This window comes from Hermetia illucens, chromosome 2 (genome assembly GCF_905115235.1).
Source record: "Hermetia illucens chromosome 2, iHerIll2.2.curated.20191125, whole genome shotgun sequence".
In the NCBI taxonomy this organism is placed as follows: domain Eukaryota; kingdom Metazoa; phylum Arthropoda; class Insecta; order Diptera; family Stratiomyidae; genus Hermetia; species Hermetia illucens.
The window spans coordinates 112683968-112711458 of NC_051850.1; the positions used below are offsets into that span (position 1 = coordinate 112683968).

The window sequence follows — 27491 nt, forward strand, 5'->3', positions numbered from 1 at the left end:
AGGCGTTCGCCGCTTTTTTCCTTCGTGTTTTTCTCTACGTCTTTTGACTTATAAGAATTTTTTTTCATGCTGCCCGATGCCAGGGTGCACCGATGCGGGTATATTTTGAATGTGACGTTGCAATTCGACGTTTTCGTTGATGAAGTTGAGTAACGACTTGTCGGTCATATCGTTTTCTTTCTCCGTATCCTAGATGATGTCCAATGGTACATAATTTTAATGCAACATTGTATTCATTAATAAAGTGCAAACAACCGTGTGCTTATAAAAAGACCTGCTTGGTTTGTGTCTTTGCTATTTCGTAACGGATGGGTCTGAAGCATGTAGAAATCTGAATACATGAAATTCTTTCTTATCTTTCTCCTGGACTCCAATAATATATAACATTCATCTACACACCATGATATTATTATTATTATATATAAAATATATATAAATATAAAATAGATAAACGCAACTCTATTAATAATATTTTATTTTCCTTATTACAATGGACGGCGTCTTGCAGTAATGGAGACGAAGATGTTGCGTTGGACTGGTGGCGTGACACAACATAACACTAATCCCATCCCTAATTCATTTATTTACTTCTCTTAAAGGAAGGAACGAACAAAAGAGAATAATCCAATAACCAAATCTCCGTAAAGGAGGGATAATGTTAACTATTTATAATAATAATTGTCGGCACGACAATCCAATTGGAGGGCCATGAAGTGCACTCCATTCAAGACCGTAACGGTACACTACAGGATTACAGGATCCTGTAGAAGCTAATGTGATCAACATTGTGCTGGCCCGTGATTATTACCCTGTTTTAATTCAGGCTCAAGCTGAACCAACTGGTATCCGACGTCAAATCACGATACAAATTCCACTGCCCCAGGGCGTGACCTTCTATACGCCAGCCTACCTACGAATACTAACTAAAACTTCCACGTTATTAAAGAACTAATACGAAACCGCGCATTACTTCGAGGTAACCCTCCCACTATCCCACCCTAGCAGGCTTTTAAGTTAGGAAAGTCTCTATTTTCAACGGGATGAAAAAGGCGGAAGGAAATTTTTAGTTAAAAAATCCTGACATCTACTCCCTCCGCCGGTTTTCTTGACGAACACAAGAACCTGAACGTAAATTGCGTTCCTTAGCAAGGAAAGGGACGGTAGTCACTCCCGCAATCTCCATTACACTTCTCTCACTACATCTGTTTTCATTTACCTGGAAAGCCCATCTTCGAGTCGAGCGTTAATTCAAGCTGACTTTGACTTTAAAACCGTCTCGCCGATCACCGCGAATGACTACCTCGGCTTTTCCCAGTGTGAAGCTGAGACCATGAACAGTCGTTCGGCCACTTATCCGAACTGGCGTAAAACAGACTTGGTATATGTCTGTTTTGCGCCAGTTCGACAGTTATGTCCTTGGTGGTTTAACGTGAGTACCTGTCGAGTTGACTTAATCCCACGGTCTCTTCAGACACGAATTGTGTGATTGTGACCACAACCAAAGCCCTGGTGAGACAAGCACAACGTTGTGTTATCTTATACTTGTTTTCCTTTTTCCTCTGGCCTTCTAGCGTATCATAGAAACTTCCAGAAAATCCCTCAATTCCCGCAAGGAATTGCGGGGCACTTAACAAAATAATTGAGAACAACAGCTGTACTCCTCAATTCACGCAACTGCACCCACGACTTTCATGATAGCATCCACTTTGGATTTCCCTGTTATGAAACCGAACTACCTTAAGGATAAGTGCCTGGCAGCACATATCGCCTCGGCGATTCTACTGCTGATTTTTCGGCTACAAAGTAGTTGGACTGCAGGCGGCAGCCCAGGATTTGTTTTGCCTTTGCTTATGAGTACGAGTCCCAGCATCCCCTTGCGACCATAAAAAATGTTCTCCTTCAGTCAAACGATGAATACGCGGGAAAATAAGCCCGGCTGGTGATGAAGCATCAACTGGTCTGTGTACTTTTACTGGAATACTGTCAAGTCCTGGCGTCATTTTTTCATAAGAACGGCTGCTACTTCCAATTCTTTCGTGGTAAAAATGAGCAATCCTCGGCGCCAATCACGCTGTCGAAATAAATTCGAAAGGGATGCGCAGGGACCTCTGCTTTTATTTATCGTTTTGCGGGGAGGAGTACGTCAAAAGGTCTCCGAACGCGATGTATTGATGATCGCTTCTCGAGAGGTCTTTCACAACTCGCCACCCCTCCACTGACGATATTAGTGATCCCAGATGCGAAGGTTACATTGAAAATACTTCCTTCGCAGGATGGGCTCCAGAACGTTGGCATGGATTCGACGTTTAAGACTACCAGCCCGACCTCAGGACTAGCTCCAGGATCCGAGTATACATGAGGGGTTCCTCATTCAAGGGTCCTGGCTTTAAAGTCTCTCCCAACCATGATACACCTCTCCATGCCTAAGATGGCATCCTTTAGAGCATCAACCTTTCGTTGAAAATTCAGCATTAACTCATTCAGTGTTATATTGACACTGAAAGACATTATTCCTAAACAACGAATCGAGACTTTAGACCTGAATCTGAAATCGAACACCGTTGCGAGTCCAGATGGCAGCGGTCTCTGATGAGTCGTGGTGCCCCAAAGTTGAATCTTTGTTTGCTGATTGGCACTAGGTTAACCTTTGTTTCCGCAACAATTCATAAGCGGTTGTTCTTCGGTGCATGTTAATTTGTACAATGTGAATCATTGGAAATTGCAGCGCCTTTACTACAAGGAATTTTTATTATACGTGGAGATGAACTTTGAGAGTGATTTTGCTGCTATAGCAGTATTACTTTTACAGAACTACCGGACAACCTGTATGCCAGACGATTCCCTATGCAATTCTAAGCAAAAAATATTAAGTAAAATTTTTTCTAGGAAGTCAAACGCAACTTGCATTGGGAAAGCTATTACTTCTGCATAGTTTTTCATAAGTAAACTTTTGTACTCTATAGTGAAGTCCTAGCTACGGTGTAAAGGCGTCGATTTTTTTTAGAAATTAAAATGCCCAGGGCAGCCAAAGAGGTTAAGAAGTTAAAAAAATATATTCAATATTTTTTGTTTAGAATTACATGAGGCATACAGTTTGTCCGGTAGTTTTCAAACACAATGTGTGAATAATACAAAATCACTATTGTAGGGGAGCTACCTTTTTATCAATGAAACAATGTACAACGAATTGGAAAACCAAAACGATCAATTTGCTATCCACGTCCTAACCGATTTTAAGGGCGTACTTTCACTATAGCAAGGATTTAGCCCCGAGCATCGTTGATGCTCATCTGGTTGATAGCCTACTACACTTCGGTGTTTCCTATAAGAGGGGTTAAGGTCTCAGGTTTCCGAAAGGCACATAGGCTCCGGGCTAAAAACCAAAGCCCTCTCTCCTCGTAGCCTTTTGAGCGCCTCGCAGGAAGATCCATTGTCGTTTATCTTCGAACTAAATTCAAAGAGGATTCCGCCTGCCCTATGATGAAAGGCACTTCTGCTCCACTGTCTCTGGGCTTGATCTTATAGCGTCCTGCTTTCCATCGGTTTAATGAGCAGTGTTAGAAATCCAACTCTCTATGGTTTCTTCGCCTTTCCTTTCGTCGCTCCGCCATTCTTATTTATCTTGATTTGAGGCACATTGCCATTTATCGCGCGGCGGAATACACATATCTTCTTGTCTTTTTTTGTGCCCTGGAGACTAAAGTTCTCCAAAGTCTCTTCCGTTGTTTCTCCAATTCGCTCTGCAATGCACTCTCTGCAGTCCGTTTGGCAAGTACGGTGGATGCCCCAGCAAAAAGGGAAAGGGGGACACATTAAGGTTCGTATAGATGAGGGAGGTAAGCATAGTGCAAGTATACATAAGCAACAACAAAAGTTAATGTAGCCCAATTGGAAGAGATGGCAAAAGCGGAGTCAGTTTAGAGCAAAAAGATATTTAATTGCAATCTGGATCCTGTCGCCAGTGATGTAATCAAGTCCTGTCGCAATATTAACATTGAAAAGTGAAAAAAACTAGTCCCTGTAGCCTACTTAACGTGAATCTCTCTTGCTCTCTAGCTGTGGGAAGTAGTAAGCTAGTTATCCATGCCTCGGATAAGGACGATACTGTCGGCAATGATGTTTAATTATCGTATCTGGACACCAGTTGGTTTTTGGAATATGCTCCTTGAAAATGGTATCGAAGTTTCCCAGAATACTCGCTTGCGTGAACTTAAACGAGAATTTCAACAATATAAGTTGGACATTCTGTAGTTAAGTGGCGTAAGATGGGGGAACTCTGGAGAGCACTTTTCTTTCTCTTCATGCATTGTATTATTGTACTTCGAAAAACCTGACAGCAGTAGAAATGAATGCAGCCTCGGTAACAAGGAGCGCTCTCATTATTTTGACATTATGATCTTGGTGGGGGATATGAATGTCAAGGTAGGTTCTGACAACACCTTGGTCTTGGTGGTTCCAATGATAATGGTGGAATGATTGTGGATTTCTACAGCTTCTGCTGCCTCGTCTTTAACTATCAAGTTAACCACATTGCGTTCAGCAATAGATTTAAGAGCTGTTTTCTGTATGTGCACAACGAGAGGGACACTGGAATCGGGTTTGATGGTCACTCCTTTTATGTGTTTTGTCAGCTGTATCTCCCATGATTGGAAAGCTTCGACCAGCCAAGTCCAACGCCGACCGCTTACATGGTCCAGCTGTCGCTTGACGGTGGGAAAGTTATCTTGCTGACCAGTCGGAAAATACCTCCAAAAATGTGAAGAAAGACAAGATAATGTACGCCGTGACAAAATTAAATTGACTATTGTGCTGGTCAGCTGAGAGCGTGGAAGGGGGCACTTCACTACGTGCAATAAATAAAATGTCTAATTATCGTTTTGTAACATGCGGATAGAAGTAAGTAAGCAGAGTAAAGTCGCCGGCTTTGACGGTCCTTCTGCATTTTGTTCATCGCAGCTATTGCAGCTTCTGTTCAGCTGCTACTTACACTTATACGGAAATCCTAGGAATTTGAATCTATTCGAGAGAGTGGAAAGAGGGATGAGGGAGGGATGATCATTAAGATTCCGCAAAAAGACACCCGTCCCGTAACAATTGGCAGAGGATCTCCGTGCTTCCTGCTGTTGCTAAGCTAAGAGCTAAAATCGTCCTTTCACTGCACCACAAACCTCCGGGCTATTTTGAGAGATAAACCCAACAAAACCAAGGTTTTCAGTCTGACGTGTCGTCGCACTCTCTTATCTGCATTAATGGAGAGATCATTGAATACGCTAATCAATTTGAATATCTAGGAAGCGTTGTTTCTCTCGACAATGCAGATGTTTCAACACCAACACCAAGTTGATACTGTCCCGTGCCAATGTTTTCTCTGTGTCGCTAATGAGAGTAGCACATAGAAACTGACCACTTTGTTCTCTAAACCTCCAAGTCTGCGTGGACACTTGCATACCTCCTCTGGCCTGATACAATTTCGAATGAAGAGCTTCGGCAGCAACGATGGCATGCAGTTGTGGTTGACGCGATATGCCTCCCAGATAAAAGGAGCAAGATTACTTTCGAAAGTTTACACCATCACTAGTGGTTTAAGGCACGGGGCTCCTTCATAATATATCCTTTCTAATATGCTAGTCAGGAGTTGAGAGTAGGAAAAAAACGTGTTCATTCCAGAATAAAGAACCTGAGTCTCACAGCTTATAGCTTCAACTGCCCTATTTGAGAGCTGTTTATCACCAAATATTTGGGATTTTCTGCCATTTCACTAAACTGATAAATTGAAAAATTATCATCTGCTTTAAACACGACAGATCCTTGTCCTAAAATAATAAGCGTCCGAACTTTATTAGTGCGAATTTAGATATGCATAATTGTGTATATTAAGGACGTTAGTCGATATAACAAAATTTCCAATTACAGCCACTTTTCGATGCACAATGTTGATGTAGTTTTAGATGCCTTATATCATTCCTCATTTAAATCCCTCGGAGAGACGTTCGATATAGTCCTTCCTGCACTCCATATCGTCCGCAGGTCTATTGTATGGTTGCCAAACTGGTTCGCCAATGAAGTATCGTTTCGCTTTGATGTAGTTCTAACATAAATAAAATATAAACATTAATAGAAATGTAATTGACCATCTTTGAAAAATGTAGAATGGAATTGCTTACGTTTGTGTCCAATGTAAAGCGATGATATATGCCAGCGGGAAGCACAATCATATCGCCAGGAGTAACGTGAATTCTAATCCATTTGTCATCAGAACTAGAAATGAAGTAAAAGTGAAAAAAAATCTTAAATTGAAGACAACTCCACTTTTGGTCGAATAGAAAATAAAAAATAAATGTCAGATTATTAATATGAATTCTCAAAATTTATTGTTTTTATTGCCTCTTCAATTTCTGTGGTTTTGCCGAGTATAATTGAACTTAGTATTGTTAGGGCTTGCGAAAATGGTGAATGGGCAAATTCTTCCTTTGAAACCCACTCGGAATATACCCGCCAATAGCATTCGTGTCATTAACACAACAGAAGCTTTGTAAATCCTGTGTGCGTTGGTAAAGGCTTTTGTCATGTCGATCTCTGTCACCCTTCCGAGTTTTTCAAAGCGGGCTGAAACCGTTTGATAATCCACCGGTTGCTCTTTGCCTGGCATGACCATTGAGGCAATTGCGATGTAGTCACCTGCAGGTATTTTGCAAATCTTCGTTCAAAGCTTTTTCTAGGCATCGTGTCAACCTGTCATTTTTTTTAATTTCTCTCTGAATCTGGGGGAACCCCTCCTACCCATTTTAACGGTTTGCATAGACAATGTTTCTCAACATTTTGTCTCGAAATCGTTACATAATTTCACTTCAGTATCCCTCATGTGAATTGGGGTTTAAGGGGGTCATCCCGTGTGAAGGCCGTTTTTTCGCTTTTTTTAGACATTTTTTGTGAAGAACTGGACGAAGATACAAATACGACCACCATAGATTTATTAGTATCTTGAGCGTGCATAGTAATTTTTCCAGCCCGAGCGCATAGTTCGTTATTGAAATACAGAGCAATTTATACACCCATCTCCAAAAAAAGATGTTTTTCTGCTACCACGCTAGAGGGCGCTGCGATCATATTAAAGAAAAAAAAAGTAAATGGCATTTTAACGTACAGGCTTAACTACAGTCCGCAAACTAGGATTATTAAAAAATATCAAAAACTAAATTTTTGTTACCATGTGAATTTTGGTGTTTTTTTTTCAAGGTTTCTTTAATGAATAAAAAAAAACTACTGAATTATCGCAATTATCCTACTTTGCGGACGAAGAAATATGTTCTGAATAAGTCGTGAAAATTTCAAAGAATTTTGTTGGATAGATTTTGGGCTATGATGGAACCCGATTTTCAACATGCAGTTTCGAGAAAAACGCATTTAAAAAGTAGAATGCGATTTTTAGCCACAAAATCTTAACTGGCCATTAATCTGCTATACCTAATCCATAAACCTTAGGTTTCTTCAAGAAACACATGTACAGCCTTGGCTTCAATTCTTGTCCTTTTAGTAAAGTCAATCGAACGTCATTCGGACCGACAAATACACGCTTTAGCTCGGCGATCGTCATAAATCTGGCATGTGACTTATTACGTGTTGAACACTATAAATTTCGAACGACTTCAAATATCAATATCAAAAAATCACTGTATCTAGATACAAATGATGCCAAAAAAAATTCGATTCCGCGGATCCTTAAGAATAGATTCAAAGTCTTCCTTGCTTAGCAAAAAAAAAAATGACTAAAAAGGAAATTTGTGGGCTAGCGACCTGCAAATTTCCAAACTTTACTGCTACCGAAACGCCAGCAAACGCTCGGATAGGGTTTTATTTCACACGCACGACCTTTGGCTGTGGAAAGCCGACTGTGAATGGCACGAATGTGCGCACACTCCTCGACAACGATATCAAGGTTCCTCAGAATGCTCGCTTCCTCCAACTCGAGCGAGAATTCCAATGATATAAGCACTCTGGAGAGTACTGCTCTCCCTCTCGCCACACTAACGACACTGTGTCTTTGTACTCTTGAAAACCAAATGGAAGCAGACACGACGCATTGTCGGATTGTTTCTGACGGCTACTGCAAGGCGCGCTTTCTTTACCTAAGGGCCGGTTTCTAACAGACTTTTGACTGCAAGATTCCAAGGAGCATCACAATTGTACAGTGTTATGCACCTGCGGAGACTTCCCATATAGTAGAGGAGGATGCTTTCTTCGAGAAGAAAATACTTAATTCAGGAGAAGCTTCCTAAAGGCGACATTGTGATCGTCATGGGGGACATTGCAATCGTGATGGGTGATCCGAATGTCAAAATGGACTCTGACAACACCTTTCTCGGGTATGTGGTGGGGAAGCTCGGTCTTGGCGACCATAACGTCCATGGTGGAAAAGTTATGGTCTGTGTGTTCAAGCACAAAGCTTTCCACAAGGTCAGTTGGAATTCAACTGAAAGACACCATACGAGCAATCTGATTGACCAGTTTGCGATCAGAAGTAGATTTATGAGTTGCTTGGAATCGTGGAAGCAGATCGATGAAAGGAAGGCATTAAAGCCTGTATTTGCCGCTGCGAGTGATGCCAAGTTTAACGTAGTGTGCGTCGTGACAAAAGGGAATTTATTATTGCGCTGGTCAGGGAAGCGAAAGAGGCCGCATGCGGTCGCAAACCTTCCGATGGTCCTCTGCAGAGCTTTAATGGTCGTCTTCTCATTCACAATAACGAGCAGCTGAGGAGGTGGAAGGAACACTTCATCGTGACTCCTAATGGTGTCACATCTGGCGAAGTTCCGCCTTTTCTTGATGAAATTACTAGTTACGTGATGTGTGAATTCGGACTGTTATATGGCAATAGCATATGGAAAGCGACCTCACTGTCACTCAAAAATTCCAAGCCTTCCTAGAGGAAGAGAGCGAGTACCTCACCTTAAATGGAGTTGAAGCGCATTTCAACCATGAACGACGTCGCGTAGGTGTGGTTGACGCCCTATACCCCACCTAAAGCTAGATATCATAACATCAAATGTACTTTAGTGCTTGATTGTATATCTGAAGTTTCCAATCTATTTGCTTTTGTTTTATATAAATTTCTACCCGATTCCTTCTCATTTTCACGTGCTTCTTCCAGCGTAAAATTATTATTGCAATACCTCCATATTTCACAGAGTCTTAGCTTGAGATCCATGCATTATTGATGGTGTGTTCATTATTATGTAAACGAACTGGATTTAGCATGGTTTAAACAAATTAAACTTGTGAAACAATTCACTGATTCGTCCACAAAAGGATTGCAACATCGTATGCGAAGGCGACTGTATTATTTAAAGGTCTTGAAAGGTCGTTATTGTAGAAAATGTGAGGGTTTCTTTCAAAAATGCTACCAAAATGTACCTGCAAAAATATTTGCTAGTTTCTTGCATCACGTAGTAGTATCGCTTTTGCAAGTGCAAGTTCAGAATTTGTCTTTAGTTTCTTAGCTCTTCCAATTGTATAGTTTATCGGACGGAGAAGATAATTTGAAAAGCTCTATGCGAGGTTAGAGTGGAAATGTTAAACATGGCAGTAATGAAATGCCAAGCCAAGGTGCTACTGTTATAAATATTTGACTTATGTTGACATCATTTCAAATTGTTTCACCCTACAACCTATATGAGCTCTTACTTTTATTATATAAATTAATAATAATAACAATCAATTCACTTCATTCATACTTTTAATTAATAATAATATAGTTAAACTAATTGAAAGATACAATGTAGATATATCGGTGACGAATGGCAGCTGACTGATTCGCATCCGATCGCTACGGCTCCCATCCCGATGCGGACAACTAGGTGCTCAGACGGGTGTCATCCGAGTTGCTCAGTCGTGGTGAATTGCGAACTTGGTGTGGGGTCCAGGTGAATCCGCGCTAAGTCGCTCACACACGGCAGCGCTCTCACATTACTATCATCCCGAGGACTCCGTTGCTACAGGAGTTATTATGTAGTCGCGATCAATGAGTTGTGGATGTAAGATGCCCCCAAATTTCATCCAGTAACATTGTCGAAATCAATTTACTTTCCTATTCCAACCAACAAGAAATCAAACAAAGATAAAATTTCTATCTTCACTATTGTGGCTTGAGCGAGTAGGCAGGCCTAAACTCATCGATCATCATCAACGGTGCAACAACCGGTATTCGGTCTAGGCCTGCCCAAGTAAGGAGTTTTGCACCGAGGTTCACCAATTCAATATCCCTAAAAGGTGTCTGACGTCCTGACCTACGTCATCGTTCCATGTCAGGCAGGGTCTGCCACATCTTCTTTTCCTACTATAGATATTGCTTTAATAGGCATTCCGAGTTGGATCATCCTCATCCATAGGAATTAGGTGACCCGCCCACCGCAGCCTGTTGAGCCCCAGATTTCGTGCTGCCTACTCGATCTAGATGATAGTAGACTTTGCATCTCGGGTTTTTCTTCCCATAATTTCAATATCGTCAGCACAGACCAGTAGTTCAGTGGACTTGAAGAGGATGGTACCTCTTACATTGAAATCTGCATCGCGAATAACTTTCTCCAGAGCCAGGTTAAAAGGGACGCATGATAGACTGTTGTTCATCGATGGAAAATCTAAATCCATCCTCATGAACTCCACATATTCAATCGAAAACCAAGCTTACTTATAGTTTGAGTAAACTTAGGCTCGCGCGAACCAAGCAGCCTGCTGTTGTCAGCATAGTTGATATGAGGTTTCAGTTGGCATCAAATGCTGAGACAGTCGTGTTTATGGGTAGGTATCTACCTTCAGTAAAAAAGCGTTTTCAAAAAAATCGTCATTTGATCGACAGTCAAGCAGGTTTGGCTAGCAAAAGCTAAAGTTCATAAAAATAAAATATTTACGATTTGAAAATACCATCCTTAGGAACAATATTACTCTGGTACTGCAGGATTATTTCCCCATTTTATCATAACGAATTCATTGAATATATACATAGATGCATAATGAAGCCCATTGCGTTTTAAGCATGAATCATATGGTTGCCGGAGCCAAAATTTGGCTACAGCAGACAACACTAGCACAAATCCGAGAGCCTGGCGCCGAAGCGTTACTGGATGAGAACTATGTAGTCCTTGATGATCGAGGATATTCTAACGATAGGAACAGATGTGTGTCTGCTAGGAAATCCCTTGGTAAATATTAAGCGGCTCTAATGAACGCGGTCTAAATTTCAAGATTTGTTTTCGAAAAAACTCACTCTGTCAGTCATATTCAACACAAGAAAATAATTACCGTCAGATGGTCTCAGGTTTTTTAGGATTACTTTAACTAACAGGTCAGTCATGGAAAGGGCATTCATACCCAAGAGTGTTTTCGGAAAACCAAAAGGATAGAACTGACCTAAGCACTCACTTTCTTTTTTCCTAGGCTACCGTAACCTAGGAATGAACATTTTGAATATAAACTTTTGAAAATGAAAGCTTAACCTGGCAGTCAAAGTAAAAAAACAAAAAGTAGATTATATTCGTTAGTTTAAGAGAAATTAATGCATGAGCGGCTGAAATAATCAACATTTTCTTGAATTACTTACTCTCGAGCATCAAAGTATCCAGATCCATCAACAACGAATCGTATTTCTTCGTCAGTATGAAGATGTTCAGCAAAAAATTGTTTGATTTTTGTGTCGTAATCCGGAAGGCACTCTTTGGAACATGTCATCTGCAAGAGAGCACATGAATTACACAGTTTACAATACAAAAATAAAGAAACCAACCTCATCTTCATAGGAATATCCTCTATTCGAGCGTATTTTTTCCAAAATTCCATCAGTTTCAAAGGTACGCGGATTAAGCTGAAATTAGTAAACAAGTTGTGAAATTTTAAAAATTGCTGAAGATTCTTATAATAATAATAATCGTTTTTGTGACAATCCAGTTCGATCTGGGATTTCCGGCGTGTTAGAGCATTTCATTCAAGACCGTGACGGTGGTCAGGATTGCGCTCGCCCGTGGCTATTACCTTGCTCGACATCCACTGACGATACAAATTCCTCTACCATCAGTGAGATTTGAACCGCGACCTTCCGCAGGGACAAGCTAGGTCCTGTGGTTAAATCATTTCCTATATACCCTGACGCTTCTTCTGGAATATGTCTTATTCATTTTCTTTCTCATTGTATTACTGTTTGGGGTTCAGGATGAACACCAGGGTTCTTAGCGGTAAGGCTCAAATTGAACATTTATAGTGGAGAGTCCCCACAGTTTAGTATTTACGTGATTATGATTGCTAGGAAACTTTGAAATCATTGCTTTATTCCTGGTGATTTTGATAAGAAAGGTGAATATCTGGGAAAATGCGTTGATTTTTTTCCTGCAAATTAAAGCTTTCGCGATGGAGATAGGCAATTAAAATTTGGTAAAGTAATCAAACTTAAGGCCGAAACAGAAGAGTGAATAAAAATAAAACTAGGTAGCTTTCTTCGAGAGTTACTTACTCTCTTCCTCAGTACTTAAGCTTAAGAAGTAGCTTAAGTACTGAGGAAGAGAAGAAAGAGAAATACGTATTTACTAACTATTAAAATATATTGTAGTAGGAGAAAGCTACCTAGTTTTATTTTTATTTAGAAGAACTACAAACATCGGAACGATAACTATTATAATCAGAAGAGCGGAGATATGAATCAATTAGCTGACGAAAGTGCAGTAACAAGTTTTCTAGTTTTGGTCTTTTAATAAGCGCAGGACAGAATTGAATGATGAAAGTTAAGTTTTCGGGCCAAGTATAGAGTCCCGGGAAAAACACAGTATGGATTCGATGATCATGGAATCAAGGACAGTAGAGTCCTTATCATCATTGGGAATGGACGCTGTTTCTCCTTTTTCGCAGAAATCAGTATCGATTTCTAAAGTGGTTAAGGCCTCTAGAGCAATTCACGTAAAAAAACGATGCCCTTGTGAGGTATATTTAGGTTGCATCAAGCGTCGATTCTAGAAGTTTGGACTACCAACGTGGAAACTAATGCCCTATCATGGCATCATTCGATTTTCAGAAGTTCATTAAGTTAATTTTCTTATAAGAAAAACACAAATTTCTCTGATTATTAAAATATTACATTTCTCATAGTCTATAGTAATAAAGTAAACTTAATTTTTTCCTGCAATAAAGGTGAAATCACGAATGAGTTCAGTGAAGGAACATATACTTTTTTCAGAAGGCGTCGAAAGCCATTGTTTTTATATGCAAGCGAACGAAGAATTTAAGAAAAAGGTTAGGATTCTACAGAATTGCGTTAAAAGCAGACATCCTCGGATAGTTCGCTACTAAGAGTGTCCAAATATGAATATAAAATCTAAGAACTATCAAGCCGTGGCCGAAGTGCCGATTTCGGATCACTAGATTCAGATCAGACTAAGAACGGCGGCTACGGGCTAAAATCTACCTATCAAAAGCCTTCCTCCTTCCTTACCGCATGTGAATGCAACTGGTCTAATGGTGGTATGTGTCCTTAGGAATATGTATTGCCGCATCACCAGGTGTGAGAATATCTAGGGAAATTGGACACAAGGAAGCGGAACTGATGAAACCTACACGAAGCGTACAAGAAGCGTAAGAATAACACATCTGTGGTTAGCAACACTTCGTTTTGCTTCGCACTAGGACCGACTTCTATGTCTTCTGCGAAGGGTCGGCGGTCAGCAATCAGCAATGAAGCTGGTCTTTCTCACAGGAATACTAACACCATACCAGGCTTTATTTATGATGACTGCCATGAAAGACGACGAGAACCTCGGGCCTAAGAGATTAAAGTAATTGACCTAATAACAGATTCTATTATAAAGCCGAAATCTTAGAAAAGGAATTGGGCAAAGTTGAATGAACTACCTATAAATTGAAGTATAACCTATAAATAAGAACTCCTTTAGCTTGCTCTAGGCTACATGCCTAACCCTTGGCAGAAGGCTAACATTGTCCTCGTAGCAATATTCAAAGCCGAAAAACTTCAGATGAACCAGCTTAACATCAGGTCGTATTCGGAAAATGAAAACCAATATGCTTACCAGCGTGGAAAGTTCTGTGAGTCTCTTCTTCAGTCCGTTAATTAGATTGACAGTTGGTGCTTCTGGCAGTCAGTCCAAATAGAACCAGCATGATGAGAGGAATAACCTTTCACTTCTTCGAAAAAGTCAAATGTCTGGAAGTCATTTTAGATAAGAAGCTTCATTGGATAAAACATGTAGAAGAAAATATGAGCTCTCACAGTTTATTGGCTGTGCAGGCGGACTTTTGCTTTGACATGGGAACTTTCGCTTCATGTAGTAATGTGGATATATATTGCTATCATTAGGCCGATGATCGCCCATGCATCGGTAATATGGTGGGTTAAGCTGTAAGCTAGCATCAAAAATAGCTGTATGTATGGATACTACCGGCGCTACGAACGTGAGATCTGGCGCGGCTCTAGATATACTATTCGATACGCAATCCTTGGATATATACATACATTCAGAGCACTGTAATCAAACCAGCTCATAAACTAATTCATTTAAGTCTATGGGGAAACAGCGAACGTTAGGGGAATGGAGCATCGGGAGAGATATTGGAACAATTGAATCTCGCTCTTATAAAGCCTTCTAATTTTCGAAACCCTTTACATCTCTGTTTGGAAGAAGATATGAAGTTGGCTTTAAACGTAGAGAAAGTTGGAGCGAACCAGACAAATGCGTCGCGGAATATGCTAAGATTTTCTACAATGTTGTAGAAACAGGGTTTTGATGTAGGAGTTTACCTTTCAATAGCCGGCTCATCACAATTCGGTAAATGTTCTGTGTATCGACTCAAGATGTCACGCCTACCATGATTACAAATTGTTTCAAAGTTTTCGATGCTAACGGGATAACGAAGGCTATTTGCCGCTCTCTTTAAACATTTGTGTGAAACAAAACCTTATTAAAATAGATTCAATGAACCTATTTGAAATTTAGGCCCATTACGATATCTGCTCAAATAAAGTCAATAATAGCATATTACTATATTTAAGAAATTTAACCGAAAACTCTCCTTAAGTTCATCCTACATATACAAAATTGCTTTGATACAAAGGATAATATAAGGCATAGCCTTATGAAGAGTGAATGAAATCCTACTATTATTATTAATTTTATAGAGGGTCAAAATTTCACATTTCACGGTCAACGTTTGTTCATTTAGGATTAGGACAATATTGATGTCTTTGATATGTATGTACATATCTATATCGAGACTTTAGCAATTAATGAAGAAATATTTTGCATTTTGGAAAATCGTGCATAGGGAGTTCCTCAGACAAGATGAACACAAAACCTTTTACCCGAAGCGCCCAGCTTCCGGTATCCCAGCTTGTTTACAACGGTACTGGACTGTGTCCAGATTGACGACGATGCCCTGATAACTGATATTCTTAATGAACTTTTAATTCTGGAAGATGTTCGCTACATTGCAGGAAACGAGATCACCGGTGAGAATGATGATAATGACGCTAAAATAAAAATATCTGATAGAGAAGAAATCAACCAACCAATCGCTAATTAGCAAATAGTTTTGTCATGCCTAATGTGCCGACTGAAGTACAATATTGTTTACACGGAAATAAAAATTTGTTTGACAAAAGACAGAACTGCATGTCCCCGGTAAAAATAATAGGTTACCTTAGAGATTGTACATACATATATATATGTGAAGTACATGTGGTTGTGATTTTTAATTTCTTAATTCTGTCATCCCGTGTGCCGGATCCGAGGAAACGATTTTTTGGCATCAATCGTATCTAGATGTAGTGTAGAATATATAGACAAAGTGTTTTTTTATATTCGAATTCGTTCGGAAATTACAGTGTTAAACAGGTAAAATGTCACATGCCAGGTTTATGGCGATCGCCGTAATAAAGCGCGTATCTATCGGTCCCAGTGGCCTCGCTAAAATCATAAAAATTAAAGCCAAGGCTCTACTTGTGTTTCTTCAAGAAACCTAAGGTTTATGAACCAGATATAGCAGATTAATGGTCAGGTAAGATTTTATGGTTAAAAATCGCATTCTACTTTTTAAATGCATTTTTCTCAAAACTGCATGTTGAAAATCTGCTACCACCATAGCCCAAAATCTATCCAACGAAATTCTTTGAAATTGTCAGGTCTTATTCAGAACATATTTCTACGGTCCGCAAACTAGGATAATTGCGATTCATTCGGTAGTTTTCTTTCATTCATTACAGAAGCCTTGAAAAAACACCGAAATTCACAAAAAAAAAGTTTAACAAGGCACCAAAAATTTACTTTTCAATATTTTTTAATAAACCTAGTTTGCGGTTTGTCGTTAAATCCGCACGTTAAAATTCCGTATACATTTTTCCTTAAAGATGATCGCAGCGCCCTCTAGCGAGGCAGCATAAAAAACACCTTTTTTGGAGATAGGTGTATCAGTTGCTTTGTATTTCAATAATGAAATAGGCTATCGGGCCGCAATTACTACGTATGCTCAAGATGTTAATAAATATATGGTGAAAAATTCGCATTTGTACCTTTATCCAGTTCTTCACAAAAAAATTCTAAAAAGAGCGGCCTTCACATGGGATGACCCCCTTAATGAGTTATTCTAGTGTTAAACGCATGAAACAGGTAAGTTTAAAACTATTATAAAAACGTAATTATAAAAGCTGCCGGCCTTCACGATTATTTGATGAATCTTTAAAATAAATATTTCAGAAAGGTTAGAAAAGAAACAAAAAAAACTAAATGGCGACAACAGTATCGAGATATTGCAGTGTGAGAACACAAAGAAATATAAATGCGCGGGATAGTCACTCAGGCTTTCCAACTGTAACGAATTCAGTAAAAATATTTCGTTAGTTCTGAGGTGCATCTACTATTAACACCTAAATTTGAATTTTGCCAGTTTGTCAAGCGGAAGCAAATCTCAAAAATTTAATGTATTTATCTAATTTTAGGTGCGTCCAGTCGCTAAATTGGATTAATCTATTCATTAGAATTTTCTCTGTGCTATCGCCCTTCAGAATAACCTGTTTTGAGAAAAAGCCTTTATTATTGTTTCTACTATATGGGAACCTTTCGAAGCACGCTTATAGAATTAAAACGAAAGTAGATATCACCATATTATTTTTCATAGTTCCTCTTGAAAGTATTATCCTATCACAATATGTTAAAAGAAAGGCATAGATGATACAAGTTTCTGTGTAATAGTTTGAGGAATACTATTCCATTCATCTTGTAGAGCCTTCTTTAGGCTTTGAAGGAATGTGATATTTAACTGTTTTTGGAGATACCACCACGTGCGTGAAAGTAATTATTTCGGAACATTATATAGCCGCCATTCATATAACTCAAATAACTACTAGCAAACTTCCCCCCACCCCACAGCAACTTCATTCGTATATACCTACATACGCACATGTTTGTCTGAAGTAATTAATATTGATATAACAATGATCCAAAAATTTAAAATGTTTCTTTGTGACTCCTCATTCATGCGAGCTCACTTTGTGTGATATTGACGAATTGATATGGGATGATGACATCATACAAGTTGTAGAATAGACGAAATTCACCACTAATGGCAAAGTCTCATCCTCTATAACTTTGTTAATAATAGTTGGATTTCGTTTAAACTTGACCAAATTGTGCCTTTTGTAGTCCTTTATACAAATGCAATATTTTGTAGTTCTAACATGAACTTAAGGGGGGTTTCCGGTTAAATTTCTAAAATATGCTAATATACTATTCATCATCATCACCGGCGCAACAACCGGTATCTGGTCGGAGACCTGCCTTAATAAGGAACTACAGACAACCCGGTCCCGGCCCATCGCTCCATCTTAGGCAGGGTCTGCCTCGTTTTCTTTTTCTACCATAGATATTGCCCTTATAGACTTTCCGGGCTTAATCATCCTCATCCATACGGATTAAGTGACCCGCCCACCGTAAGCTATTGAGCCGGATTTTATCCACAACGGTCATGGTATCGCTCATATATTTCGTTGCTATGTAGGCTACGGAATCGTCCATCCTCATGTAGGGGGCCGAAAATTCTTCGGAGGATTCTTCTCTCGAACGCGACCAAGAGTTCGCAATTCTTCTTGCTAAGAACCAGTCTCCGAGGAATACATGAGGACTGGCAAGATCATTGTCTTGTACAGTAAGAGCTTTGACCCTATGGTGAGACGTTTCAAGCGGAACAGTTTTTGTAAGCTGAAATAGGCTCTGTTGGCTGACAACAACCGTGCGCGGATTTCATCATCGCAGCTGTTATCGGTTATGATTTTCGACCCTATATAGGAGAAATTATCAACGGTCTCAAAATTGTAGTCTCCTATCTTTATTCTTCCCGTTTGATCAGTGCGATTTGATGTTTTTGTTTGGTTGGTTTTGGGTGCTGACTGTGCCACCATATATTTTGTTTTGCCTTTATTGTTGTGCAGCCCAAGATCTCGCGTCGCCTGCTCGATCTGGATGAAGGCAGTTTGTACGTCTCGGGTCGTTCTTCCCACGATGTCGACAGTATTTGGGTGGATTTAAAGAGGACCGTAGCTCTTACATTTACATCAGCATCACGGTTTACTTTCTCCAGGGCCAGGTTAAAGGGGACGCATGATAGGGCATCTACTTGTCGTAGATCGTTGTTGATGTCGAATGGTCTTGAGAGTTATCCTGCTGCTTTTACCTGGCCTCGCACATTGATCAGGGTCAGCCTAGTCAATCTTCTCAATTTCGTCGGGATACCGAATTCTTTCATGGCCGTGTATAGTTTTACCCTGTCTATCCTTTAAAGTCAAACAGTTTTTCCATCGCTTGCCGTAGAGAGAAAATCTGATCTGTTGCTGATTTGCCTGGAGTGAAGCCTCTTTGGTATGGACCAATGATGTTCTTGGCGTATGGGGCTATCCGGCCTAGCAAGATAGAGGAGAATATCTTATAGATGGTACTCAGCAACGTGATACCTCTATACTAGCTGCAATGTTTGATATCTCCCTTTTTATGTATGTTCTGGTTGTTCAGTAGTTCATCAAAGTACTCAACCCATCGCTCCAATATGCCCATTCTGTCGAGATGTATAAGGCTTCATCTTGCTGACTTGTTGGTAAAAAGTCCACGCCTAGTGCGGTTGCTCGCTATACTTGTCGAGTTGACAGACCTGTTGGTTCTCCTAGGCTTCCTTTTTCCGTCTATGAAGTCGCTTCTCCGCTTGACAGAGTTCGTAATAAGTCTCTGCGCGTGCCCGCGTTCTTTGAGAATGCATCATTACTCGGTATGCAGCACTCTTCCGTTCCGTTGCTAGCTTACATTCAACGTTAAACCAGCCGTTCCGACTTTTTTGCGGCTGGGGCCAAGTATCTTTGTGGCCGTATCAATGATGACGTTCTTCAGTTGGTTGTGAAGATCATTTGTTGATGCTTTATCTCCAGGACCTCTGTTGACTGCGGTTATTGCGGCATCCATTTCCCACTTATAGGTGTCGCGGAAGACTGTGTTGTGGATGGCTTCAGTATTCACTCTCACCTGATTGTCAGAGGGGATTGTAGGTGGTGTCGTAATTCGAGCTCGGAGCACCATGCCAACGAGATAGTGGTCCGAGTCTATATTGGCCCCCCTATATATTCTGACATTCATCAAGGCTGAGAGGTGGCGGCCCAGCACGTGGTCAATTTGGTTGAAAGTGGTTCCGTCTGCAGAGGCCCACGTATGTTTATGAACCGCTTTCTGCGCAAACCAAGTATTTCCAACAACCATTTTGTGCGATAGTGCTAACTGGATAATGCGCAATCCGTTATCATTAGTATCCCTATGTAAGCTATGGGAGCCGACGTATCGCCTGAATACGGGCTCCGCCCCTACTTGACTGTTGAAATCTCCAAGTATAATTTTGATATCATACTTGGGACAGGCTTCGAGAGTCCGCGCAACTGCCTTGTAGAAGGTATCCTTCTCCGACTCTGTAGTCTCCTCTGTGGGGGCGTGAACGATTATGAGGCTTATATTTCTAAACTTGCCTCGCAACCGCAGAGTTCATAGCCTCTCGCTTATATTTTCGAAGCCGATAACAGCAGGTTTCATTTTTTGGCTGACTAAGAATCCTACTCCGAGCACATGGTTTACTGGATGGCCGCTATAATATATGGTGTAGCGGCTCTTCTCCAGGAAACCGGTCCCTGTCCATCGCATCTCCTGCAACGCTGCTACATCAGTCTTAATTGGAACAGGATATCGATCAGCTGCTCAGCAACATTCGGTCTGTACAGGGAGCGCACGTTCCATGAGAAAATGCGCAAATTGTTAAACCGTTGTCGTTGCCGGATTCGACGTTGTAAGATTCATTATACTATTGTTAACTTATTATACTATTATTAATTTTATTTGTGTAGATATCGGAACGGGCTGTATGGCATAGATTTCGTTTAGATACACCACTGTGATTTTCTTCAGATTTTTCGGATGGATAGGTTTTGGGAACGGGACCTGTTACACTTTTTTGGTGCTCATATTTTGACCCCTTACTCCTTTTTATTTCACACAAAACCTTGAAAACAGTCGTAAAACATGCATTTTTTCGATGAGAAAACGACATGTTTGAACATGAATAATTCGAAAACTATTTGTACGAACAATTTTTACTTAGAATTGACCATTTAATCAATTTCTGTAGTTATTTCGAAAAGAAAAACCCACTACGGGGGCTGCCATACCTCGCCGGCAGGAGGTGCACATGAGCGCTGTATAACTTTTGTTTCTTACCCCCACCCCAAATATCATGCCAATCGGTCTTGCCTGAAAAAGTTTTGAGATCGCACCCGATTTTCGGCTTTAATAACTGCACTATTTTTAGCTATTACGTAAAAAGGATGCCAGGCATGTGAGTAATGCTCGTAATAGAATAAATAACCTATGATCAAAAATAAAACGATTTGTAAATACGTTAGCATTATATACTCCAAAACGATGAATTTAGTGTAATTAATTTGCAAACGTTTTCCAATAGTAATCACATTCAATGGAAAGTTGTGTATATGAATATTTCCATATATTTTAAAACCTTCCCCCTCGGGCAATTATACTCCGGTCACGAGGTTTAAGGTGATCACAGACTTCAAATTGTTACTAGTATTGGAATTTTAACACATCCAGTGCGGGTCTCACTGGTAATTTCTCGTAGGTCACGCGAATTTTGGTTTGCTTTTACGCTTACGAGCCAACGTGCTAATCCAAGGTAACAAACGTTCAGGGGTCCATTTCTTAGCACCGACTAAGAACTGCGCAGACCTTGTTAATTTAAGAACCAAAGGAAACGGGTCTGACCAAAAATTAGGGACTGCATCTACTACAATCTCTTGCTCTTCAACGACGAATGGTGCAACCCATCCCATGGAAGGAAAGTTCAAACGCCAAATGTGCCTGACTTGCGCACTATCGATTCCATTTGCGGAGCGCGGTGATTTGCATTGAAATTTTTAGTCAACGAGAAATAACATGCAATTATACAGAAAGATTACCTTGAAATACTCAACTCCCGTTTTCTTGTAGACTTCTTCCATCGTGAGGTGTTGCGGCGGATTCAAATGATGTTCCAGTCGTTGGTCTGTCGTCTCGTCATTGTCCATGTACCAGGCTTGCACCATCTTTGGGCTCTGCTTTGTCCTTTCACTATAATTACGCGCTTTACACCAGCCTCGAGCAGCAGAATAGTCACTCGCAGCAGCTAACTACGCGATGGACGGGGCACTTGATGAATTCTAGATCTGGAAACTGCAGAAGCGGCGATAGACAGCTAAAGTGTCAAATGGCTCAGATGGTTGCCAATTGTCATCGGCTGTTGTCTATCAACAAGTGGAGAGGGTGCTTATCCGCTCTAGAAATAAGCGGGTTTTTGGCGACGGCGATTACGAGGCAAGGTCGGCGGAGTCAAGATTCGAACTGAGAATATTCATCGCGCGGCTGGAAAGTAATTACTCTGATTCGTTCGAGATATTTGCTTGAACGAATCAGCCAAAGGCAAGACGGAACCAAGTGTGTGTTGGTTGTTTTCTTATCAAGATTTTCCGGTGCCCGACTGTTTATCAACTTCTTAATGGGATTACAAAGCTATTGGAGGATGAGATTAGTGATTCGAATGGGAACTTAAAGATACCGGAACTCGACGATTACAGAACGTAGATTAATTAAAGAATACTTCTGTCCCCTTAGCTACAAACATACACTCCTAGGATTGCCTCCGCTCTACAATTTCTTTATCAATTGTGAATTGCTTGAACTCCGCAAAATGTTCTTCTCATTTTATTCTAATTAATGAAAATGTAAGGGATGTAAAATCAATTACTCCATTATCCATGAAAAAGCAACACCGTTTTCCGCTAGACGTTAATATATCACGTGTTTTCCATTATCACGATGTGCATAGGTAATTCCGGCTAGTTTTTGTATAACTGCCCATGTTTCTATGAAACTATGTATATTTCCATTTTGTGTTGCGTTTAAGTTTGCTTTTGAAATGCTCAAATGCATTCTCAAACATTTTCGTCCTGCCCGAAGTGCAAAGGTGAAAAACCCAAAGTAACTAAGTTGCTTTCAAACCACAAAGAAGACTAATCTAATTCTTATCATTCGCGTGTCTTGCTGAGGAAATTCGAATAATAACGGCTCCCCTGAAGCTAGAACACATTCACTGAAGCTCCATTTTTTAAGAAAATGCGTGTAACAGCATCTGACCCGTGGCGCGATACGGCCTGGAATACTCGACACTTTCGCTAGAAACGCAAAATGTAAACAGCATTAAAAGTAAAGTTTACTTTTTGTCTTACGTAATATTTCGTTTGATACAGATAAGGGGACTGCCTTTTGCTTTCGTGGATTTCGGCTTGACTTTGCTTGCGTCGGCTTCCAGATCCAGAGTTTTGGCGCGAGAATAATTAAGCATCAACCGCGCAATCTACGTGTGTAAGGAAATAAAATTATTAGAATTGGTCAGTAAGGTGGGGGCGAGTAGCTGGGAGCTCCGGAGATGTGAGCGCCGTGCGTATATGATTCGGCAAGGTGAGTGGTGTGTTCTCGGCACCCCCATCTTTACACTTCACTACTTCCGCGAAAATCCTTTGCTTTAACTCGCTACTTCTCAAATCTGAAATAATTCTAACTTGAATTTTCATAGATTTGAATTTTAGCAAGTCGAAAACGTAATTACAACGTTAGATCAAATTTTCGCACAAGGTTATTTCGTTTAGTGTTTATGTACATCCCTGTATGTTATCGTCGGACGCAGGAGCAATAAAAATTGTCGAGACTCGGATGAAACAACTTGAATTTCTGAATTGAATATATATTTACGGTTTGAATGCAACTAATTATAAATGTTACATTTTAGGTAAATTTGATGGCTTGTATATAACCCCAGCGAACCCAGAATTTTGTATATTTACTCAAGGAATAAATCTACTGTTTTTCAAGACTTCTTTCTAATTTCTGAATTCCAAATACCAGGAAACAGAAATTACAGTATATTAGGCAAACTGTTTATTCTGAAATTAATTTAGATGTGTTTTATTGATTTAAGGTGATCTTCAAGTTTTCGATACGAAATTTTCCGCATAGGCGTAGTGAAAATAATGCTAACTGTTTTCAGGCACTCTTGAGTCGACTCAGTTAAATGAGTGAGTCGAAATGAGTCGACGCGTCGAAAAGAGTCATATTTCCTATCACTACTATATGACAAATGTAGCTATAGCGCCATCTGGTGGTTCATGCCGAGCCTTAGCATCCAATATAGTTCTTTCAAAACGTGTTAAACTGTCGAGAGGTGCCATTCGTCCGTATTAGAGAAGGGCTACCAGGGCTCGAGTCTACATGGAACTTATCTGAAGTGGCTTTTCCTAAAAAGCTTCATCGGATATTATCTGGAACTATGTGGATCGGAGTGGCCCTCTGAAATTCTACGGTTTCGACGTGAGTATTTGTTTTAGCCCTCCTTGTGGAACATTCACGGTGACTGTTGTTACGCCTATATCGCGCTCAATGCATGAGTTGCGCCTCGTGTGCAGTACCTCGGCTGATGTGTTAGATAGGCCGTGCATCGAATGGTAGCCTGTACTCAGAATAAACCAATACTGCTCTACTCCTAAGAGCGAGGCTCTGACTGCGGTTCCCAAATCAACCGTGTCCGAAGAGGCCCGAGGGGATGTACACGATGACCTCAGCAGCCCCAGGATCTTCATGGCAAAACAAAAAAATGTGTACCTGGAGTCCTCCCATCTTCCCCGTTCCCTTTCTTGTTTTCGTTGAGCTCTGCTCCCGGAATTCGATCTTCGTTCATGGCCATCTCATTGCTATTATGAAATTTAATTAAGACAAATACTAGTGAGTCTCCAAACAATTGATGAAATGCATGGTGGTATGAATTCAGCATCGTAGAATTTTTCGTCCAAACGTACTATTCTATTTTCCCGACTAAGTGAATTCAATAATAATAATAATAATCGTTGGCAGAACAATCCATATTGGATCAGGGTCTTGAAGTGAGTTAGAGCACTTCATTCAAGATCGTAACGGTACACTACAGTAAACTGTAGGAGGCAATGTGGTCAGCATTGCGCTCGCCCGAGATTATTGTCCTGATTTGACTCAGGTACTCATTCACAGCTGAGTCGACTGGTATCCGACTTCAAATCACGATACAAATCTCACTGCCACCAGTGAGATTCGAACCGCGACCTTCCGTACGACCGTACGTGAATTTGCTCCATATCATCAAAACCACGTCTACTCCCATGTAATACATAATATTCCCAAATTTTCCAGAATTAGGTCAATCATTTTCACATGTCATTTGAAAGCTAACATAATGAGGCAACTTTTATTAACTTTGCAGGTTTATAAGTTTAAAATTATGTTACAATAAAGCATATTGAAATTTAGATAAAAAAATAGAGAGTTTCTTATTTCCGACTGTATGGACATATTGGAGCGATAGGTTGAGTATTTTGATTTGGAGGTTCCGCTATCTGAAGACTACGGACAAATGCTGCCGCTACCAACCGTGGAAGAAGCAGGCCGTGTAATTCATCGGCTCACGAATAATAAGTCACTTATGGTCGATGGAATTACAGCCGAACTGGTTAAATATGGAGGCGACCAGTTAAACTAAGAGGCTCATCACCTTATGTTTAATGTGGAGGACAGCAAATTAATGCCTGATGACTGGCAACGAGGCATTATCTGTCCCACATATAAAAAGCATGATATCGCGCAATACAGCAATTATAAAGATATCACATAATGGTGAATATTATCTGCAAAATGTTCTCCGTTATCTTGCTAGGTCGAATAGTTTCACATCCCTAGAAAAAGTCAAAGAGGCAATGTGGTCAGCATTGCCCTTCCCAGTTATTATTGACCCAGGTACTCATTCACCGCTGAATTGAGTGTAATTACGCGGTATTTCTAGTAATTAAATTAACTTGTTTTTCCTATGGACACCATCACATGGGATATCCAACGGCCAGCACCCTACACACTGCTTTATGCAGATGATGTTTTCCTAGCCTCTAATAGCAAAAATGCGGCGTCTTGCGGTAATGGAGACGAAGATGTTACGTTGGACACGTTTTGATCACATCCGAAATGAGGATATCCGCGATCGTTATGGATTTGCACCGATCGTGGAAAAATTGCGGGAGAGGCGTCTTCGATGGTATGGTCACGCAATTCGTGCTAACGAGAATTCATTTGCCAAGATTGGTCTGAACATCGAAGTCGATGGTAAACGACCAAAAGGCAGGCTTAAACAACGGTGGCTTGAAACGCTGGATGGGAATTTATCATAAAAGCCTCGAGATTGCACCCAGATCAGGCATTCGATAGAGCCAAATGGCGAACCCGATCACGACGAGCCGACCTCGATTGTGAACGGGACAAAGGCTGAAGAAAAAGAAGAGCTAATGTTAATTTATTGGTCTTGCAAATAACGATATTTTGGGAACCACTTGCCCCTTTCAGCAGAGGACTTGTTGGCAATGATCCGCAATATACAAAAAAAGACGACTAACGGTTTCGTCCAGGATCCCTCATATCCCAAGCAAAAATCTAGTTTTGGCCTAGCTTAGGCGATTTCGTAGCCTATATAACGAAGAAGTTTATGAGCGATATTTGTTTGTGGATAAAATCCGGTTTAATAGGTTAGGTGGGCGGGTCATACTTATGTGGATATATGCTGCTACCCTTACGCGGATGTTCGTTTATGCATTCGTAATGTAGTTGATCAAGATGAAACAAAAGAGTTTTCACTGTAAGCTGGCCTCACTACAAAGAACTGTGTCTGGGTATTAACGGTGCCATGAGAACGGCATCCGGCACAGGTCCAAATGTATGTAGCACTGCAATGAAACCAGCTTATAGACTGATTGGTCTAGGTCTATGGGGAAACAAAGTATGTAAGAAACAGATCATTGGAAGAATTGAATCCGCAATGCCTTTTCACCGATGGCCCAAAAATAGATTAGAGTTCTAGAGCAGGAGTCTATCTTTCGAATAAAAAAAAGAAATGGACTTTTGCCTTGGGGCAATATGCAACCGTCACTCAAGCTGAAGTGTATGCAATCCTAAGGGCAGCAACCTGGGTGATTGACGAGCAGAGGGCAGGCGCATTGCAATCTTTCAAGAATCGAACTCTATTTCTACATCCCATAAGGTGAAATTATTCTAGGTCTCTGGTCACTGTGGTGTGAATAGAAGTGAAATCTGGAATCCTTTAGAGTTCAATTTCTCCCATGCTAGGACTGGAACCAGCAATTAGAGTGTCAATAGCTAATGTTGCTAGCAAAAACTTGGAGAAAAGCTTCCTATAATGGCAGGTACCAGGGCCTAAATGCTACTAGGCACGTCATTTTTTTCCTTCAGAACCAAGCAAACATACTGCAAAGTTCATCACGTTGAAAAGCAGAAATACTCGCAAATACGTGTCTCTGCTATTAACGAGGAAGCGATATGCACGGAATAATTTCTATGTGAGTACCTCGCGAATAGACGTATCGAACATCGGATTTTTGGTGTTGATTTGCTCCAGCTGCAGTGGGTAGTATCACACACACTAGAGGAAACTCTGTGATTCCTAAACTAATCCGAGGTATTCCGTCAGACGGGGGAATCGAGTATAATGGGCCACTAGGGTCCGGGTGCTCAGAGGCTTTGCCTCTTCTTCACCTCATACACATTGTTCATGACCTAATTCTTTTAGTGCATTGTCAACAGCTGAAGTCAAGTGTATTAATTGAAAATGTCAATACTACTAGTTTTTAATATAAAGAAAAATGCAACCGAAAGCCATCGTTTACTACCCACCGCTTATAATGAAAGTTGTCCATTGCCTGGAACGTGTCAACCGTGATTCGCTGTCCACCAGGAAAAGTTGTAGAATGAAGAATTTAAGACGTTAATTGCCATTTATAAGCGCTTATGTAGATT

At 40.4% G+C, this 27491-nt stretch overlaps 1 protein-coding gene across 1 annotated transcript; it reads right to left on the reverse strand.

The window, feature by feature from the left end:
• Positions 1–5805: 5805 nt before the first annotated feature.
• On the reverse strand, positions 5806–21983 carry LOC119649321 (1,2-dihydroxy-3-keto-5-methylthiopentene dioxygenase). Its single transcript, XM_038051423.1, has 5 exons — positions 21536–21983; positions 11777–11854; positions 11594–11721; positions 6165–6258; positions 5806–6088 (listed from the first exon to the last, which is right to left on the reverse strand). The coding sequence occupies exons 1-5, from the start codon at positions 21659–21661 to the stop codon at positions 5966–5968; spliced, it is 549 nt and encodes a 182-aa protein (XP_037907351.1). The 5' UTR covers positions 21662–21983; the 3' UTR covers positions 5806–5965.
• Positions 21984–27491: the final 5508 nt, after the last annotated feature.

Coding starts and splice junctions, on each gene's coding strand:
- LOC119649321 (XM_038051423.1), bottom strand. CDS start 21,661: ATGGTGCAAGCCTGGTACATGGACAATGACGAGACGACAGACCAACGA. Junction 11,855..21,535: donor CGGGAGTTGAGTATTTCAAG/GTAATCTTTCTG, acceptor TACTAATTTCAG/CTTAATCCGCGTACCTTTGA. Junction 11,722..11,776: donor GATATTCCTATGAAGATGAG/GTTGGTTTCTTT, acceptor GCTCTCTTGCAG/ATGACATGTTCCAAAGAGTG.